At 40.4% G+C, this 19,654-nt stretch overlaps 1 protein-coding gene and 1 long non-coding RNA gene across 3 annotated transcripts in view; both read left to right on the top strand.

Moving 5' to 3' along the window:
* LOC310708495 overlaps window positions 1–17,974 on the top strand; it is a 227,006-nt gene extending 209,032 nt beyond the window's left edge. For both annotated transcript variants that reach the window (XR_014527050.1, XR_014527051.1), the window contains exon 2: window positions 13,225–17,974. This is a non-coding gene — a long non-coding RNA (uncharacterized lncRNA). The remainder of the gene's footprint in view (window positions 1–13,224) is intronic.
* On the top strand, window positions 2–11,908 carry RO60 (Ro60, Y RNA binding protein). Its single transcript, XM_083506810.1, has 9 exons — window positions 2–523; window positions 2,795–3,397; window positions 4,005–4,225; window positions 4,371–4,517; window positions 5,588–5,725; window positions 6,654–6,770; window positions 7,503–7,616; window positions 8,633–8,779; window positions 9,453–11,908. Exons 2-9 carry the CDS (start codon window positions 2,818–2,820, stop codon window positions 9,603–9,605), a joined length of 1,617 nt encoding a protein of 538 aa, XP_083362936.1. The 5' UTR covers window positions 2–523; window positions 2,795–2,817; the 3' UTR covers window positions 9,606–11,908.
* Window positions 17,975–19,654: the final 1,680 nt, after the last annotated feature.

The following is a 19,654-nucleotide window of genomic DNA, read 5'->3' as shown; positions in this document are numbered from 1 at the left end:
CTTCCGGCGGGCTATTAAATCTCCACACACTTAAAAAGGGCCTAGCTAAGTGGAGAAAGCGTTGCTAAGCTCACTCGGGCCTCACTTTTGAGGTGCGGAGGCCCAATTCTTGGAAGTATGGAGGCTCCTTTCCCGTATGAAAAGGGATACATACATGAGCGACACCTCTCATTCCTCCATAAGTGAATCTTATTTATTAATTTATTGATTAGATTTATAATATCTCAGGGTGAGTCATAAGCCAAGCGGCGGTTGGCTGAGGAGTTAGGATGAGAGAACTGCTGCTTCTCGCTCCATCCGGGCCTTTGTTTTCGCGGCGTGAGGGAAGCGCCGGCCGGGAAGGCGGGGTCGGGCGCCGACATCCGGGTCCTGGGGGATGGCCTCCCTGAGCCGCTGCATCCGGGTCCTTCTCTCGTGAGGGAAGTTGTCAGGAGGCGCGAGGGGTCCTGAGGCGGAGAACGAGAAGCCTCCGAGCTGCCCGCCGGGACCTCCCCACCCCCGCACCCCGCCGAAGGCCGCTCAGGTACGGCTTCTTCCTCGGGCGGCGAAGGGCCGGGACGCCGGAGGACCCGCCCTGTCCGCCTACCTCAGCGGCTCGGGCGAGTCGGCGTAGGGAATCCTCCCCTCGCCCCTGCTCGCCCTGAAGGCCTGGCGGCGGCGCCCAGCCTTCTCTCGCCGCCCCGAGCGCGCTTACTCCACACACGCGTTCTCACGCTCACACGAGCGCCGCGAACCGACAGCAGCTGGCTAGGCAGTTGTGCTTTTGCGCGGGTTTGTGTTGCTTTCCCAGACAGGCGGTGTTGCATCCCCCCCCCCCCCATTAGCCTTCAAACTCCTTTGCAGTGTCCCTGTACTGTGCGCATAAGCAGGGGACCGCGCCGTGCATGTTGTTGGGTTTGTTTTGTTTTTATTACTTCGTTTCGCCTGCAGTTTTATTTCGTATTTGCTGTGAGATCTTCGGGTCTTGAAGGGCGGTATGCCGATTTAATAAAATAAATGGACGTCATTGGGCTGTGTGTGTGTGTGTGTGTGAGAGAGAGAGAGAGAGAGAGAGAATTTATGCACAGTAGTGCAGCAGCCTAAAAAGGTGCCGATCTGCTGTTGCCTGATCAAAATACGAAACTTCGCAGGAAGTTTTGGAAGAGTGTGTTTTGTACACCTGACAGCTGAATGTACATATATAGTGTAAACATAATGCAGACTACAAATTCAATGGCTCCTCCTGCAGAGACCTGCCCCTGTCTGGGTTAAAATCAGGGACGGAGGAGGTTGTTCCGCAGTTGAATAGGTTCATTCCTCTGAGGGCCTTTTCAGTGGCGCCCCATTTGTGTAACATCCTTCCAGCTTAAATAAGTTGGCGGTGATTCTTCTCTTAAACAGTTTTCACCCGCCAAAGCATGTGTTTATCAAGTAGAGTGGATTTTTTTTTTTTTTTTTTTTTTTGCTGCATCCTGGTTTGGTGGTTTGATTTGCCTGTTACTTGAGATTGCACCCTGTACTTGGATAATTTGTCAAGGAAGAAAGGATTGTATCTACCTGTCTGGTAGGCAAGATTGGGACTCAAAACTATGTAAGAATTTGGGTAGCGAAATGATCTCAATTTCTGTTCAAAAATATGACCAACGTTTTATTTTGTGTAATATCACTGTGTCCTTATAACTGGAACTTGTCTAGCACAAATAATTGCATCATATCATTGGAATAGTATCGTTATTAAGAACAGCAGCAAAAAACCACACATGTGTAACAATAATATGTTGTCTAGAAATATATGGTGCATCTCTAGTAGAGCATACCTGTAAAGCAGCTAGCACATTTTGTTTCCTTTGCTATGATAGTATAAACTCTTTGTTCCTTAACTTAAATAATTATTCCTCCTCCAATACGCTTGTCCTGTGTTAAAAAGGATTTGAATGGTTTTGGAGAAAGGGCCGCAGTTCAGTTGTAGAGCAGAGCATCTGCTTTGCACACAGAACTCTCAGGTTCAATCCCTGGTGTCTCTAGGTAAGTTTAGGCATGGCCTCTGCCTGAAACTTTTGGAGAGCATTTGGCAGTCAAAGCACAATAGTCTGATTTCAGTGTAAAGCAGCCTTGTATGCTTGCCGCAACAGTAAGTCGAGAAATGAATGGTATTCTGTGAGTGCCAACAACAATTCCCATATCTCAAACATTAAATCAGAAGAGTTGCATGGGAAATGTGATGAGTTGTACAGTTGTAAAGTACTATTATATATGGAAGTGTGTACAATAATTATGGTTTAAGCCGACAAAAAAACTCCTAGTGTCATATAATAGCATAGAGTACATAAATAACTTTCATGAGTCCTTCTTTCTTAAAGAGTAAAAAAGTGACTTTGTGTGCATGGTTGGCCAACTCATTCCATAGGTGTGCTCAAATATATTTTATCAGTATTCAGGTGCCAGCATCAAATGTTTCATGTTAGCACAAATAGGTTTATAGGACTTAACTTGTCTGGCTCTCTGGGGATTGTGCCCATAGATAATAATCCAGAAATGGTTACAACTTCATATTTAAACTGGTTTTATGAATGTGTCCTGTTTTAAATGGGCATTGGATGTTGCTACGGTTTATTTTCAAGTTTTTTATTTTAAGAACTTATGAGGCTGTAACATTTAGATATAACTTGAGGACAGTAGCAGAATCTCAGAATTATGGCACAGTACTTTTTGTGCAGTATAACTATATCCATGCAGATTAATAGATCTCACTATAGATAAGGCAAGCCATTAAAAGTATATGTCTATTTGAAGCATTTCCCCCCCTATTTTTCAGGAGCCTCCTCGCATTGAGAAGCAATGGAAGTAGCAACAAGTCAAACGCAACCTTGCAATGAAAAGCAGCTGCCAAATTCTGAAGGTGGATACGTGTGGCAGGTTACTGACATGAATCGACTGCGCCGTTTCTTGTGTTTTGGTTCTGAGGGAGGTACTTACTACATCAAGGAACAAAAGTTGGGCTTTGAAAATGCAGATGCTCTGCTGAGGCTTATTGAAGATGGCAGAGGCTGTGACGTGGTACAGGAAATAAAGACGTTCAGTCAAGAAGGGAGGGCAGCAAAACAGGAGCCAGCATTGTTTGCGCTTGCCGTTTGTTCACAGTGTTCTGATTCCAAAACAAAACAAGCAGCTTATAAGGCTGTCCCTGAGGTTTGTCGTATACCAACCCATCTCTTCACTTTCATTCAGTTTAAAAAGGATCTGAAGGAGGGCATGAAATGTGGCATGTGGGGCCGTGCCCTAAGAAAAGCTGTTGCGGAGTGGTACAATGGGAAGAATGACATGGCTATTGCTTTAGCGGTGACAAAATATAAGAAAAGAAATGGCTGGTGTCATAAAGATCTTCTCAGGTTATCCCATCTAAAGCCTGCAAATGAAGGTAACAACAACTGGGAATTTTCCATTACAGCTATAATTGTCTGGAGTAAGCACTGTCTGTTTGAGTGTGTTGGAAATGAAAGAGTGAGGAATGAAGCCTCCATAAAACTGGGGAGCTGTTGTTGCCCAGGCTCATTTAGACGTTGCAGAAATGAGTGACCACGCATTTTGAAATCAGATACTTAGACAGAAGTGTAACCGTGTGATTCTACTCATGGCTTTCATCGTAATGGGAGAAACGGTTCTTAGTCTGTTGCTACCATGTTAAGTAGAATGACAAAAATCTCACTTTAAAAAATCACTTTTTTACTTTATACTTACGTATGGTCTGTTTCATTCTATACAGTGGAATGAAGGGAAAATGTCTCTCAAATAGCTAATAAATTATTGGGTTTTTTTACATTATAACTGGATTGTCTCTGATCATAGTTTCGATATTTTTCTGCAAGCTGTAAATGTAGTTATACTGATGTGCGTTTGCATAATCTGCTGTAGATAAAAAAACCCGGTCGCTTACTTGACAGTTGGGGGGAAACGTCTTATTAACCATCCTGTTAATAAGCTGTTATGCAAGAGTTACTGAGTATAGCTTTTTTCTATTTCAACAGGCCTTGCCGTAGTCACTAAGTATGTAATGAAAGGGTGGAAGGAAGTCCAAGAAGCATATAAAGACAGCAAGCTTTCTCCTGAGACTGAAAAACTGATAAAGTATTTGGAGGCAGTGGAGAGGGTGAAGCATACAAAGGATGAATTGGAAGTGATTCATTTGATAGAAGAATATAGTTTAGTTAGGGAACACCTTCTGACAAATCATTTGAAATCTAAAGAGGTGAGTGCATTAAATTTGTTATGTGCACTAACTGTGTAGTTAACGTGATGATGTATAATTGCCTGTTGATTCTTAAATGGTTAAATGTAATATATCCTCATTTTAAAACACCATATCCTGGTCTTTCTATCTCAATCTGTACAAGGTGTGGAAAGCATTGTTACAGGAGATGCCCTTAACAGCAATGTTGAGGAATCTAGGAAAGATGACAGCAAATTCTGTTCTAGAACCAGGAAGCCCAGAAGTAGCATCAGTTTGTGAAAGACTAAGAAACGAAAAACTTCTTAAAAAGGTGAGACTCTCATGTTTGTATTATGCTAATGCATCTCTGTGCAGTTGAAGTAGATCATTCCGATAATAGAAATTGGTGTTGAAGGTGTAGCTACACTTGCAACTCAAAACAGCAATTTCACACTTAAGAGTTTTAGAGTTGCAAATTTTGATTGAAATATATCGAACCTGCAAACAGTATAGAGATGGAAGAAAGTTGGCCACTATTTCTAGTTTAAGGAATTGCGGGTGTTGTGGATAAGGTTATAAAAACAAGAATCTTATGAGGTCTTTCTCCTGCACATTGCCATATGTTCAGGAAATCGATTGATCAAGGAAAATGTTGGGAAGCATTTTCTCAGAAAAGGATAAAGTATTGTGGAATTGACAAAACAACAGCACATTATTACTATCTCCTCCATTCTGAGTACCATTTTAAAGGACCATTTTGTAGAAAGAACAGAAACCTTTTATTCAAATGGGAAATAAATCCTTCTTTTACTCAATTGGGAAGAGGGTTAATCCTGCAATGAGGGTTCTAGAATAAAGTATGATGGAAAGAGTAGAAACACATTAATTGGAGGCAGAGGGTATTGATGTTTCAACATCTTAGATCTGATGTGAGGGCATCAGAGAAAAGTTGCTAAAAACAGCAACCCTAAAACAAATTAAAAACCTGAATATCTCAGCATACAGTCGTACATTGGTTCTCGAACAGAATGCGTTCTGGGAGCCGGTTCTACTCCTGGAACCGTTTGAAAACTAAGGAGAGGCCTGCAGCCAATTGGAAGTCGCGGAAGCCACACCGGACGTTTGACTTCCATAAATCTTTTGAAACCCGGAACACTCACTTCTGGGTTTCGATTGTTAGGGAGCCAAGGCGTTTGAAATCCAAGGTACAACTGTATATTGTGTGGACATCTTGAAATACCCCCTTTGGTGTAAAGTGAAGATTACACAAAAGTTCAGAAAAAGTAATGTAAGCTAGGATGGTCAGAAGACAACTTAAGATGACAACACTTTTTTTTTTTTGTATTTAGAATATTGTTTTGTCAATTATATGTCTTTGAGAATGCAGCCCTCTTTTTCTAGGCTCGAATACATCCATTCCATGTTTTGGTTGCACTAGAAAACTACAAAGGAGAACGTGGTTATCGGGGAAAACTTCGCTGGCAACCTGATAATGACATTTTGGAAGCACTTGATGCCTCATTTTACAAGACCTTCAAGGTAATTATCAGTTGTAGCTGCAGAAGTTCACACCCGTTTTAACGGCATGTTGATTTGACCTTTATTTTGAATCTATCCATACATACGCGTATAGTATAAGCCTCCAGATGAGCAATCTTCATTTAAGAAAGTATTCAATTTTAATAATAAAGGTTTAAGGACAGGATGATTAGAGTGTCTTAAGGACTCTGAAAAAACAGAAATCTTTTGCTTCTCTGCCTCCTTTCTTGTCCTGGCTAAGTCCCATGGTGACCCATTCTGCAGATTACACTGCTTCAGCCACTTGCTCCTACTGAGTTCCCTGAGGCCTTGTATTTGGGGGGGAGAGAGATTATAAAGAACAACATCTTGTGCATCCTTCTCATACTGTGTGGTCTTCTAGTTCTGGGCAAGAGCCAGTGTTGTGCCTGTAGCGTGACGTCCTTTGCTCGAGGGTCCCTCAAACAGACCTGGAGACTTGTGGGGAACAGGGGGACGGGGGATGGGACGATGACAACCAGTTTGCACAAGCTGCTTCCTTTACTGTGAGAAGCAAAGTTACAGGGAACCAGGCAGAGGACCTTCTTGGTAGTGCTGCCCTCCGTGTGGAACACCCTCCCTTCAGATGCCAAGAAGATAAAGAACACAACTTTTAGAAGACATCTGAAGGCAGCACTGTATTGGGAAGCTTTTAATGCTTGATACTTTACTGTGTTTTAAAATATGCTGCCCAGAGTGGCTGGGGAAACCCAGCCAGATGGATGGGGTATAAATAATAAAATTATTTATTTTTATTATTATCATCATCATCATTAGCAATTGACATAGTTTGGACATCACCCTCTTTTTCTTCAAGGTAGCAATTGCTTGTTCTCAATGTATGCTTATGCTATGAAAGCATAATAATAACAACCACTCTCCCAATTTACCTCTCACACTCTTTCTTTAGACAATGGAGCCAACAGGGAAGCGTTTCATGCTTGCAATTGATGTCAGTGACTCTATGTTCCAAAAGGTTTTGGGTAGTGTGCTGAATGCTAGTACAGTTGCTGCAGCAATGTGTATGGTAAGTTACGTTTGTTTCACCAAATTATTTCAACCCAAATTTGAATGCTGAAGTAGCTTTCTGTTGTCTTTCATGCCCAGACATGCACGCTGTCTACAGACCTAATCAAGAGACACTTAAAAACTTAAGTGGGGGGTAGTGTAAGAGAGTAGCTTAGAGAGTCTTTCCTCATTTTTTTAAAGAATTACTTTAAAAGATAAAAGCATGCTTGCAAAGCAAACATAATAACCGCATCTAAATTTTTATCATCTAAAAGTATAATGCAGATAATCATGCATGTATTTGGCGTGGTTGTGGAAAACAAAAAAACAACTTAGTGAGGGAGCAGTGTCCTCCTTTCTACTCCCAAATGTCTCACATTAGCACATTTAGAGCAATGCATAGAGATGTGAAGGCCTGGGGGAAGTACAGGAAAATTGGGGGGAAATGGGTTTCCTCCCAATTTTTCCATTTTCTCCCCAGGCCTTCACATCTCTAGGAAGGCACGAAGGAGCCAGCTTGAGCAGCAAAAGAGATACAAGAGGATGGAGGGATCTGCTAAAGAGTGATAAGTTTGACTGAGAAGTGCAATAGGAGAGGAGTTGAAGGGGAAATGTGGCTATAGCAATGGACACTGTGAAAATCCTGAGACAGACAGTGGTACCCTTACGTCTTCCTTCAGAACATAGAACACAAAATGAAAATAACATGGCTTCATTTTCTGTTTTCTGTTTTGTTTAACACTCTTACCAGGCTGTTGCACGAACTGAAAAAGATTCTCATATTGTTGCCTTTTCCCATGAAATGGTCCCTTGCTCGGTGACTGAGGACATGACATTACCTCAAGTGTTACATAAGATGTCTGAGGTATCTAAAGCATTTATATTTGTCTCTAATTTTATATGTGGAAGTTCAACTAATTGTCCTGAATTGCAAAAAGGGACTACTGGTAAACTTTCTCCCTCATTTTGAACAAAATATTTTATAAATAATATTTTGAAGTATCTTGTTCACTTTCAGATTATATTTTCACCTTTAAATTAAACTGAAGCTGCTTTTGATAATATTTTCATTCAGTTTTCACTGTTCTCCAATCTATATATAATCCTATACATATGGACTTGGATGTAAATCCACTTGTGTTCAATGGGATTTTCCATCTAGTAAGTATATTTAAGATCTTAAAATCTGTGATTAGTTTGTTTGAAAAGATGGAATCGAGAACTTCAACATCAATAGACTCAACAAAAATATAGAACTAAAATTCATTTTTGCTATTGAACATCATTATATGTACATGACGCTTTACATAGTTGCATGCCAAAATCGAAAAAACAAAACAAAACCCTGGCGTTAAGAGTTTACACCGTAAATTTCAAAAGGAGGAGTAACAGGTAGAGAAGGAAGAGACAAGGCTAAGATGGAAGACCAAGGGCAGTTGCCTGTATTTAAGCTTTGTCACAGTTGAGGCTGAGCATAGATTTGAAGTGATATTGGAAGGGAGAGGGAGAAAGAAAGAGACATTATATAGGAGTTCTAAGGATAAGGGACAGAAAGAGAATGTGGCTAACACTGTTGTAAGAATAGGAGTCTTTGGGTCAATTGCTGGCAATAGAGTTTGAGTAAATGTTGTGGACAGGGATGTAAAAGATAATAAGAGCACAAAGAGATACTAGGGCAAAACCTTGGAGAGCTATATGGGTAAGAACAAACAAAAAGTTTATCCTGGATGCTGAAGAGTATAGGAAGTCGTCAGGGATTTGCGGAGGGCTTCTCAGAGTGCACCAGTGTGAGAGATGAGTAGAGTTTTGAACCGAAGTACAGTTCCCATCTAAAACGTCTGCTGACTTGTTTTGTTAATAATGGTTTCTTATTTTTCCTAGATTCCAATGGGTGCCACAGATTGCTCTCTTCCAATGCTATGGGCTCAGAAGACAGGTGTAGCTGTTGATGTCTTTATTGTGTTAACAGATAATGAGACATTTGCTGGAGATACTCATCCTGCCACAGCCTTGAGGACGTATAGAGAGGTAAAATGCCCTTTGTACAACTTTGCCATGAAGTTGTTTCTGTAGGAAATAGCTGATTTTTAAATAGTTCCCAGCTTTTAAAAGGATGACTGCTATGTCACAGAAATAAAAACTCTTTAGAATCATTTATGCGTGGCAGTTGAAACTACGATACTAGTGGCTGGCACACTGTTAAAAATATTCCAGTTTGCAACAGCAGCACTCAAAAATTAAGCATTTTCTTCAAACATTTTGCTCACTTCACATTTACTCTGGTCAGTATCAGTGTAAGGTGCTGTACTTTGTGGCTCTTCAGTGGGTCTGCATCATGGTCCAACCAGATTTGTGCATGTGTGGCTATAAAAGCTCTCCAGAAGCCAAGCCGGGCCAATACGAAAATGATTTCCGCAGGTAGGACAGAGAGGCAATGGCAGTAGGGGAGCCAGTACAACCTCTCTTTTGTCCTAATGTGCAGCTGCGGGGGATGTTACTGTACTGGAAAACAGATGGAATTGGAAACCCGGGGAAATTGTCAATGAATACTGTCTTGCATGCAAAGAGATGGGGCAGGTCAGCCGGGTTTCCTGTATCTGTCACAGTAAAGTGTAAAAGACTTGGCTTTTGTAAAGAGTTCATACTTGGTTGTGCAGCTGCACACTGGAAAAAAACATGTTTCTTTTTCTTCTTCCTTTAGAGAATGGGTATTCCATCCAAGCTGATAGTTTGTGGGTTGACATCCAACAGTTTTACCATTGCAGACCCAGATGACAGAGGCATGCTGGACATTTGTGGCTTTGACACAGGAGCACCAGATGTCATTCGAAACTTCACTTTGGATTTGATTTAAATCTGTGAGCACCTGCTTTACTGAATCTGTTACTTGCTGAAGACTTTGACCTGGGACTTACCAGTCGGATTGACTGACTGTACTAACTTATGACTGAGTTTGACTCATCAATTGGAAAGTTGAACTTTTTTAAAGGGGATGTACAGACAAGTAGAGGCAGAATCCACTTTCTGGGGAGATTGTTTACGTCTGTTGCATATAGTTTTAAAATAGCAGTGGAAGGCCTTATAGAAATACCTATGGAACACCATATGTGTTTAATTTTATTAATAGCTTACCAATAGCAAGGTATTCCATCAATTTATACATTATTTTCTGAGAATAATTTTATTCTGTTACTTCCAGGATGGGAAGTGATTTTAAGATTTTACATTGTGTTGGGTTAATAACTGTTTGCTTGAGTAGCTGTTACTCACTGTATTGAAAAGGAAAAGTGAGACCAAGTCTGCACTACAGGTTAACTCTCTTTTATTAATGTGTGTTGGTTCACATTGTGTACACCACACTTAATTTTGGCAACTTGCTGCTTTCAGTGCTCCTTTTGTTTGTAGGGGATTCTGTTTCTATAAGTGTTGGGATATTTTTTTGGACAACTGGATTGTCCCAAGGGATATGTGGGTGGTGTTTGGTCTTCAGCCTCCTCCTTCATCATTCCTTGTTTCAAAACAAGTCTTGCAAGAATTGCACGATTTCGTAGTCATGCATTCTCATCACACTAATTCATGAATAAGCATATTTTAAATTTTATACGTCTGCTGATTTGAAGAAGGATCACCAAGCAAGTTTGTCTTTTTGCACATTTTAATCAAAGGCAAATGAAATTACAAACCTCACCATTTGAAGCACAGGGACAAAGAAGTAGAGAGGATTGTTGACAAAGATAAAAATTGGGACAAGTAATTTCATGCTAGTAAATGGTGTAGGGAATATGCCCTGAAACAGTCTTTTAAGTGTGACAGCACTGAACCTGTACAGATTTTCAGGTATTTTGAGTGCAGTTGATGCCAGTGAGAAGCTAAATTCTAGTCAACAGTCATTTGTGGTATACTATTAGTGCAGACAAAGCCCATGGACCAACCTTGTAGTTTTCACCTCAGTTGTGTACAATAGGGAAACACTTATGGAATGCACTAGACCACACAACTGTGATAGGGGTACAAAATCTACATATATTTTAAACTGAATGGGGGAGTTTTAATTAAATTATAATGGATTTTTTTGGTCTTTTCCGGAGCTGAATGTATTGGTACATACTACTACCATTACCTTATCTATGAGCATTATAGGTAACAAACTGCCCTTCTTTATGCCTTGTTCACTTTGTTCAAAACCCATTTACTTCCACCAGCTTCTACGGAAAGTTTTAATATATTGGGTTCTTCTTTGCAGGGCACTAATGTTAATCAGTGCAACTGGTAGAGCAAAATTGATACTTATGCATGTATATTGGAGTCCTGAAATATGCCATATAATACAAAAAATAACAACCACACCCTTCCTTTCTGATGTTTCAGTCCTAGGTTGATAAATTTCTTTCAAGTGTTCTTTTGAAAACACTTCTCAATGCAAACACTAATCTATTGTCAAAATCCAGTGTAATTATAGCAAAGTAATTACACAGTGCATTCTGCAAACATTTTATAGTCCGCAGTTTGTACGGGCCTCAGCCTAGTAAACATTTGATTAAATTGTAATGAGCAGGCATGCAGCAACTGCCTGCATCTTATCCAGTCAAAAGTGTTTGCACTGCATTTTGTATAAGGTACCTACTATAGGTGCTTGCATTTTTTCACAACTTCAGAATGTTACTTGCAAATGCTTTTTTCTTTTTTTTCTTTTTAATGCTTAAAATGGCTAAAGAATCCAGGAAATCACAATTTGCAATTGTTGCAGGATGTGCATCTTAAGACATTAGTAGTTATGTAAGTAGTGGCATATGTTTAATACAGGACTGCAAAGTTCGACTAAGTGTAGAATAATTCATTAAATTTTTTGATCAAAAAGATTAATAGAGTAGCACATTTTCAATAATAGTAATGTAAGTACTTCACCTGGAAATTCCAGGCATTGTCTTAGAAAAGTCCAAGATTAATATATTCAAGATAATTAATAATTTGGTACAGTTCTTTAGAAGGAGATTGTTTCTGTAATTGCCAAGATGCATAGTTACTTTTCTGCCCTTCACAGAAGCAGCCATCCATCAGAAGCAGCTATATTTAAAATATTGCCGTATGAAGTACTTGTGGCTGCAATCTCTTGTCTATTTTTTTTTATTAAAGGAGGCAAGTGTCTAAAAATGTTACCATAACACTGTGCTGCTTTTCTAATATCTTGGGTGATATTTGTTTTAGATTAGCTGTTGTGTACATAGCAGGCATTATTTCCTTCTTGTTAAAAGATAATAATTCTGTTATGAGTATTATGCCTCTTCCTGTAGAGAGATGCCCTACATGGATTAGATGCATGATTGATCAACAAATACTATTGACAGTTTCTGACCAAATGAACAGAACTACTGCCCTCTCCCTAGGTATGAGAATATCAAAAGCACAGAAAATGGTAAATGATAGAATAGGAAATTGCTACTAAGTGTGAAAATAGTTGCTACACATACAACGTTACTAACATAAAGTATGCTTTGTACAGCGTTGGTAAAAGTTTGGTGTAAACATTAGGCGAGTCAGAATAAGCTAATTGTTCAAGTAGAAAGAAGCTGACATGACTTTGTGTGGCTTTAGCACAAATTTAATTCATTGAAAACTAAAAGGAATAGCTGTAACTACCATATTTTTACACTTTCAAAATTAAGTACAGTTAACTCGTGTTATACACACTTCGCTTGTGTGCATTCAGTTTTATGCACTTGGCAAGTTAAAAAGAAACAAACAAGGAGGCAGACCTAAAAAAACCCCCTAACTTTTACAATTCCATCCATCATTGCATCCGGTATGTTTTGACTATATGTAATTTTGACTTCATGCATTACCCCTGGAATGTAACTCCCACGTAAGTTTGAGAGTTGCCTGCTTCCAGTTGTTTTGCAGGCTGAGATTTAGGGCCAGTTCCTTTGTAGAGGAATGCCAGTGGATTTGCAGGAAAGAAGAGCCTAATCCGGGGTGGGTGGCTGATTGGTGGCTTCCAGATGTTGCTGGACTCTTAACACCCATCAGACCTTGTCAGCATATCCAGTAATGATAGGAGTTGTAGTACAGCAATGTCTGAAGGTCCACTGGTTGGCCACTCCCCTGTCATAAACATTGGTGAGATTCTGAAGAGTTAATAGTACTAACACTAATAATTTTATTACTTGTATGCCGCCCATCTGACTGGGTTGCCCCAGCCACTCTGGGCAGCTCCCAACAGAATATTAAAAACACAATAAAACATCAAACATTAAAACTTTCCTTAAACATGGCTGCCTTCAGATATCTTCTAAAAGTCAATTAGTTGTTTATTTCCTTGACATTTGATGGGAGGGCATTCCCGCAGGGTGGGCTCCACCACCAAAAAGGCCTTCTGCCTGGTTCCCTGTAGCTTCACTTCTCGCAGTGAGGGAACCGCCAGAAGGCCCTCAGAGCTGGACCTCAGCAGAATGATGGGGGTTAACACACTCCTTCAGGTATACAGGGCCAAAGCTACGTGTGCCAGATTATGTTGCTATGCCCTGTAGAATTTTGCTTCCTACCCCATTAAAGGGTAGTAACTCCACTCCACCCACATAATACATTGCTTTTGAGATTTCCCTTGGCCTCAGAAGAGATTTTCTATATGGCTATAGAGTGGGTTGACTGTTGAGGAAATGCTAGTCAAATCTTCTAAGAGCATATTGCATTACTGGTTGTGCAGTTTTGATGCCTCTTTCAGCAAAGCCCTATTGTTTTTCCCCCTCTTTGACATTTTTTACAGACACTAATCTATGATACACAAAGTATTGGTTCTAGGTCTGTTTTTTTGATTAGGCTAGCTGTTTTTATTCTCCAGAACTCCTGAGTCGACTTCGTTGAAAAATGCTCATTGTTTGACACACTCCAGGAATGTAAAAGAGCATGGAAAAAGCCAGATGTCATTTGTGACCTGCCTGCCAGATGGCATTCAGAATTCAGTTGTTCAAGCAAATGATCTGAATTGCCTTTCCAGGCATGGCCAAACTTGGGCCTCCAGTTCCCATCATCCCTAACCACTGGGATGATGCTAGGGATGATGGGAGTTGTATTTCCAAAACATCTGGAGGGCCAAGTTTGGCCATGCCTGTCCCAAACAATATCATTGATCCTTTTAGATCAATTCATGGACATTGTGCCAATATTTTATGAGAAAATGTAGGAGTTAAGCCCCGTTTTGCAGAAGTTCATCTACAGTATACAAATGTTTCTCAGGGTTATGGCTAGCTATTCTGATTTTGATGTCAATATGCTATGAAATTCAATCCTGCCTTTTTCTGGCTGTGTTGCAGAAGCAGCAGAGTGTAGCAGGTAAGGAGGAAGGAAGGAAGGGAGCAGCAAATTCAGAGTAGAAGGTGAGGTGTCATAATTGGTCCTGCATCCAAGATGGTTAAAGGCTCTTAATCATTCTTCTATGTTCTAGTTATCTCTGTTGTGTCCTCTATTCTGGGCACCCTTGTATTGCAAACAAATTGTACAGGTTTATGTGGGCAGAACAGGCCAGACTTCAGTTGGTTACTAGGTAGGTAGCATTAAAGTGTTGCTATAGGACAGGTTGCTAAGCAGCTATGAGTGATTGAGTGCTTGAAGAAATTGAATGAATGCTTCTGCAAAAAGAAAAACAAAAATAGTTAGCATTTGGGCAAACAAACAGTTAATTCTGAGTTAAAAGTTTTTCATATGCTCATTATAATGGAACTAAGTTATTAACTCTGGGAAAGTCCTATAAATGTCACTGTGGAGCTGCTACTTGAGGAGTCTCTAGAAAAGAGGATGCAGAAATGGAAAATACTGAGAAATGTTTGTAGGAATAGCATACATAGGTACTTTGGGGGTGGAAGAATAAAAAATTAAGGCCCTAATGCTAAAAGAAGTATTGAGAAGGGAACTGTATTTCCTGGAAAGTGTGTTGATTCCTTCAAGTGCATGTCTTTCTTCAAATGGTAAGACTCATAATTACAAAAACGGTCTAAATTAATAATCAGAAAAAGGAAGACTTTAGCAGGACTGATGAACGCGCAGAGATAAGGGAAAAAAATGATCTCTTTGAAAAGGGATGCAATTAGCACTTTATGAGATTTTGGGAACACAAATTAAAATTTAACTGACATTGTTCTTTCTGCTTCCGTATGCTGTTTCAAACCTGCATGTTACATAGGAGGATACAAGGCCTTATTTTTCCTGCCCATCCTCTCCACTGCTCCCCCCCCCACCCCGAATCAAAGCTTCTCCTGGCAATTTGAAACCCCAGGAAAATGTGGCATATGGTACAGGTGGGAAGAAAAAGGGCAGGAAAGCCTTGTTACGTGAGCAGCCTCCTGCTCATGAAAATGTGGATACAAGCTGTTGTAAAGCATGAGCTGATTAATGCTGTAAAGGGACCCCTGACCATTAGGTCCAGTCGTGACCGACTCTGGGGTTGCGGTGCTCATCTCGCTTTATTGGCCGAGGGAGCCGGCGTACAGCTTCCGGGTCATGTGGCCAGCATGACTAAGCCGCTTCTGGCAAACCAGAGCAGTGCATGGAAACACCGTTTACCTTCCCACCGGAGTGGTACCTATTTATCTACTTGCACTTTGACGTGCTTTCTAACTGCTAGTTTGGCAGGAGCAGGGAACGAGCAACGGGAGCTCATAAGTAGACAGTCCATAAAGCAAGACTTTGAGCGTAATCCAAGCCCAGGCAGGCACTGGTGCCTTGTGTGTGTTTCTGTGGAGTCCATGTGCATATGAGAATTTCCTGTTACATGTGCAGAATATTCCTGAGCTCACGGAAGAGTACATGAAATCCCTGGTGTATGTCACATCTTCTGGCTCATGAGTCGTAAATTGTTGAGGGTCTATGGAATACACCATGACGTTATTGCTTTTACATACACTAATTCTGAATATATTTTAATGCTGTCACATCTCTCGCTACATAAATGCTACTGTCTTAACTTGTGACTCTTTCACAACCCAGCTACTGTTTAGCTGCCATTCATTTTTCTCATTATTTGATTTACGGAAGTACATGGGAAGGACTGAATGAATAGTGCTCTAATCGGGTATCTTTCCCCTTTCAGTAGTTATAGAGGCCATCTTAATTCCCCTTTCTCCGTTTGGCCACTTTCTTTTCTGAGGTTTGTCTGTTCCAGGTATGATTTGCGCTGCTAGTCTCACCTTTGTTCTTTTTTTAATGATAAATATTTATATTTGCTGTTTCTTTACACTTTTGTAAAGGTGTTCTTTTCTGTCAGGTAGTAGACGGAGCCTATAGGCTGAAGCAAACACAACAAATTCATTAAACTGGTTGAGAGGGCCTTAAGTTTGAGTTGAGCCTCAACAATGGCTAAGGGTTACATCACCACTGGTTAATGCTAACTACGATTTACACTTCATTGGGATTTTTAATCAGCTTCTGACTTTAGTGCTAACCATGATTAACATCTGTGCCAACATACCCCTTAATTGAAGCTTTTCTCGGAAATTCAAGCTGGTTGGGTGGCAGTGAGCAACCAACCAAATAACTGGCTCCCAAGTTTTTAGCCATGGCTAGTGGATCAGAAAGTATTGCAGCTGCTTAGGCCTATTGTGCAATGACCTCTTATGGCCATCGCCTCTGATGGTTTCACAGAGCAGCTTTGTGTACTCCCACCCTCATACTGGTGTGCGATTGCATGTATTTGAATGGCACAAAAGGACTCCAGTTGAGATGGTTTCACTAGAGAAGATTAGTAACAAGTTTGAGAAATTGAGGGCCCAGCTAGGCAGAAAGCTGTGTCTAAATAAGGTTAACATAGGATGTGGTGACATTGTTTTAATAGACTGGTAAATAGGGTTTTGGTGTTAGCTTTTTCTACAGAATGAAAAAGAGCCTTAATTGGGTAAACAGTCGTGTTATTGTTTAGAATGCCTTAAGACATGTATCATATGAAATGGGCACTCATTTGAATCTGTAGGTATGCAGCTTTCCCCCTAAATAATTGAGTTCTGCCTTAAGCCACGCCACCCTGAGATCTGAGAGTGTACAATTGAACAGGCTAGCATTAAAATAGGAAATGGATGGGGTGGGGCGGGAATAGGTCTTTGTGGTAAAAGGATAAAAAGTGTAAATGTCTTAGAAATAATTCCTTTTACATGTTAATGCAACATTATAAAGGCAACCTAGACATACCAGCATTTTGCGTGTTTTTGTTTTTGCATTTATTTGATGGAACTATATTGTATAGTGGGAAAACCCTATATACAAAAAGCTGTTCATTACAAATTGGTAATCCATAGACCAGATTAATTTATTTTATTAATATTGTGGGAAGATCAGTTTTCACTTGAGGGTTCAGTTTCAGTTCTTTAAGAAACGTTGAGATAGAGATATTTACCAGCATCTGTGCAAAATGTTTTTTTAATGGTATGTTTAGTGTGAAATGTGTTTGTTTGTCCAATTGGTAGATAAATATTACTTAACAGGGTCATAAAGAACTTAGCAAAACTTTTAACTCTTGCAATGGCAGGAAAAAATGCTGTTATTCAGGTCTCTATGTTGTGATTTTTGCTTTATATATGTTAAAGGTGCACTATGTCATTCAAAACAAGAAGGAAGACTGCCTATGAATTACAAAATTAATCCATTTAAACTTTTACAATTGAAGTTTATACATTTTGTTGTTTGCTTGTATTTTGACTGAATTTGCTGCTCAGTTTTTTAGAATTAAAAACTGCCTTCTATTGGAGCAAAATACATTACTTGTGAATGTGGGTAATGAAGCCCTGATAATCACTACCTATATACACAGCATAAGGAGAAGGCTATTTTGAGTAGAGGATTGGGGATGTGTAAAGTCGAAATCAAAATCTCCTCTTGAAGGTTTAATTTTAAAATGAAAACAGCTGTCACAGCTTCATGAAATAATTTGAGTATAACACAAATGCCTTAAGAGGTTTGTGTTGGTATCTGACTTCTACTTTAAAACATGCTGGAAAATCAGCCTTAATATCTTTTTTAAAAATAATAATAATAATAATCAAATAGTGCATCTTTAACTGTGACATGATCACTTTCTTAATAAGAAAGGTGAACATTTCCAGAGAATGTGGTTTTTGATCTTACTCATAACCCTAATCCTTAAATAATTACATGAACGGTTTTTGACGCTGCAAATGAATTGTTCCTAATCTACATTATGATTTGTAGAACATGACAAGTACAAAATAAATTCTATGCATATCATTCTCTTAAATGACTTCACAATCAATATGCATGTACTAACATAAGGCTCACTAAATGGTAGGCATGTGTATGGAAAATGAGGCCATAAAGATCAGCTGGAACAGATGTTGGGCAGGTGCTGAATGCTGCCTACTTCTGCCTCTTTGGGTGAGGTCCAGTGTAGCACAAGTGGGCATTCCCTCATGCAGTGGGATTTCTCCCTTCTTCCTGCCACCCCCTTTCAGCCTCCCATGCACCCTCAAAGCCTTTTCCTGAGGGTTGGGGGATATTCCAGGGCAGACATGGAGGAGCAGAGAAATTTTATTGCCCAGGTGGGTGGGCTTCATTAGATGTGACCCTTTGTTTCCAGGCCTCTGATGTAAGTTGGCCTTTGTGGAGAGAGCCAGTGTGGTGTAGTGGTTAAGAGCGGTGGACTCGTAATCTGGTGAACCAGGTTCGCGTCTCCACTCCTCCACATGCAGCTGCTGGGTGACCTTGGGCTAGTCACACTTCTCTGAAGTCTCTCAGCCCCACTCACCTCACAGAGTGTTTGTGGTGGGGGAGGAAGGGAAAGGGGATTGTTAGCCGCTTTGAGACTCCTTAGGGTAGTGATAAAGCAGGATATCGAATCCAAACTTCTCTTCTTTGTCCTTGGCTGTTAAGCTTTTGGTGGCTCTCACAACCATTGTGTGTTTCCTTACGAATTCTCACAATGCACTTATCCTTCCTGTAAGCTTTCTCGACCATGCCTGCCCCATTCGCCTCCGTACTGACATAGTTGTTTAGGAGAAAGACAGTTCCAGAGCTGTGGTTATCTTGTAAGATCACCAATTTCACATTTCAGATCGAGAAAATATGTTTCAAGGTTGGCTTTACCATTAAGGGGGCACTAGGTGGTGTGGCGGCTTTTTGGTGCAGAAATGAATGGAAGGAATTTGCACTGGTTTTCACGTGGTTATCGTGGCGATGCCATAGGAAGGCCAACCAATTCAGCCAAATACACGTACAGTAGTTGTTGCGTCATTTTTGGGAAGGAGAAAAATAAACAAATACAGTGGTACCTCTGGTTATGTACTTAATTCGTTCTGGAGGTCCGTTCTTAACCTGAAACTGTTCTTAACCTGAAGCACCACTTTAGCTAATGGGGCCTCCCACCGCCGGAGCACGATTTCTGTTCTCATCCTGAAGCAAAGTTCTTAACCCGAGGTACTATTTCTGGGTTATCGGAGTCTGTAACCTGAAGCGTATGTAACCCGAGGTACCACTGTATGTGTTTTGAGATAAAATTGATTTGAACAGGGACAAATGCACTAGCATGAAGGTTATGAATTGTAACACCCACTTTCTAGAGCAGTATGGTGAACTTGGGTCCCTTCGGATGCTTTTTGACAACTCCCACCATCCCAGACCACTGGCTGTGCTTCCTAGTACTGCTGGGAGTCGAACAATATTCAGCACCCCTGCTCTAACACTTTAAGGCTACATTCCTGTACTCACTTACCTGGTAGTAAGACCCGCTGAACTAAACTGAACTTTGAGAAGGCATTAGTAGTGTACTCCTTTTATTGTCTCTTTCCCTTAGAAAGTGTTGTAGGGATTAAAAGTTCACTGGCTAGCCATTTCAATTTAAAATATTTCTAATATGTCCTTCATTGCACATGATTCCATGACGGTATAATGAGCCACTCCTCACACGTCACA

This window comes from Podarcis liolepis, assembly GCF_965112155.1.
Source record: "Podarcis liolepis genome assembly, chromosome: 6".
NCBI classification, from domain to species: Eukaryota; Metazoa; Chordata; class Lepidosauria; order Squamata; family Lacertidae; genus Podarcis; species Podarcis liolepis.
The sequence above is the reverse complement of the archived record's forward strand: the minus strand, read 5'-3'. Positions and strand labels throughout refer to the sequence as shown.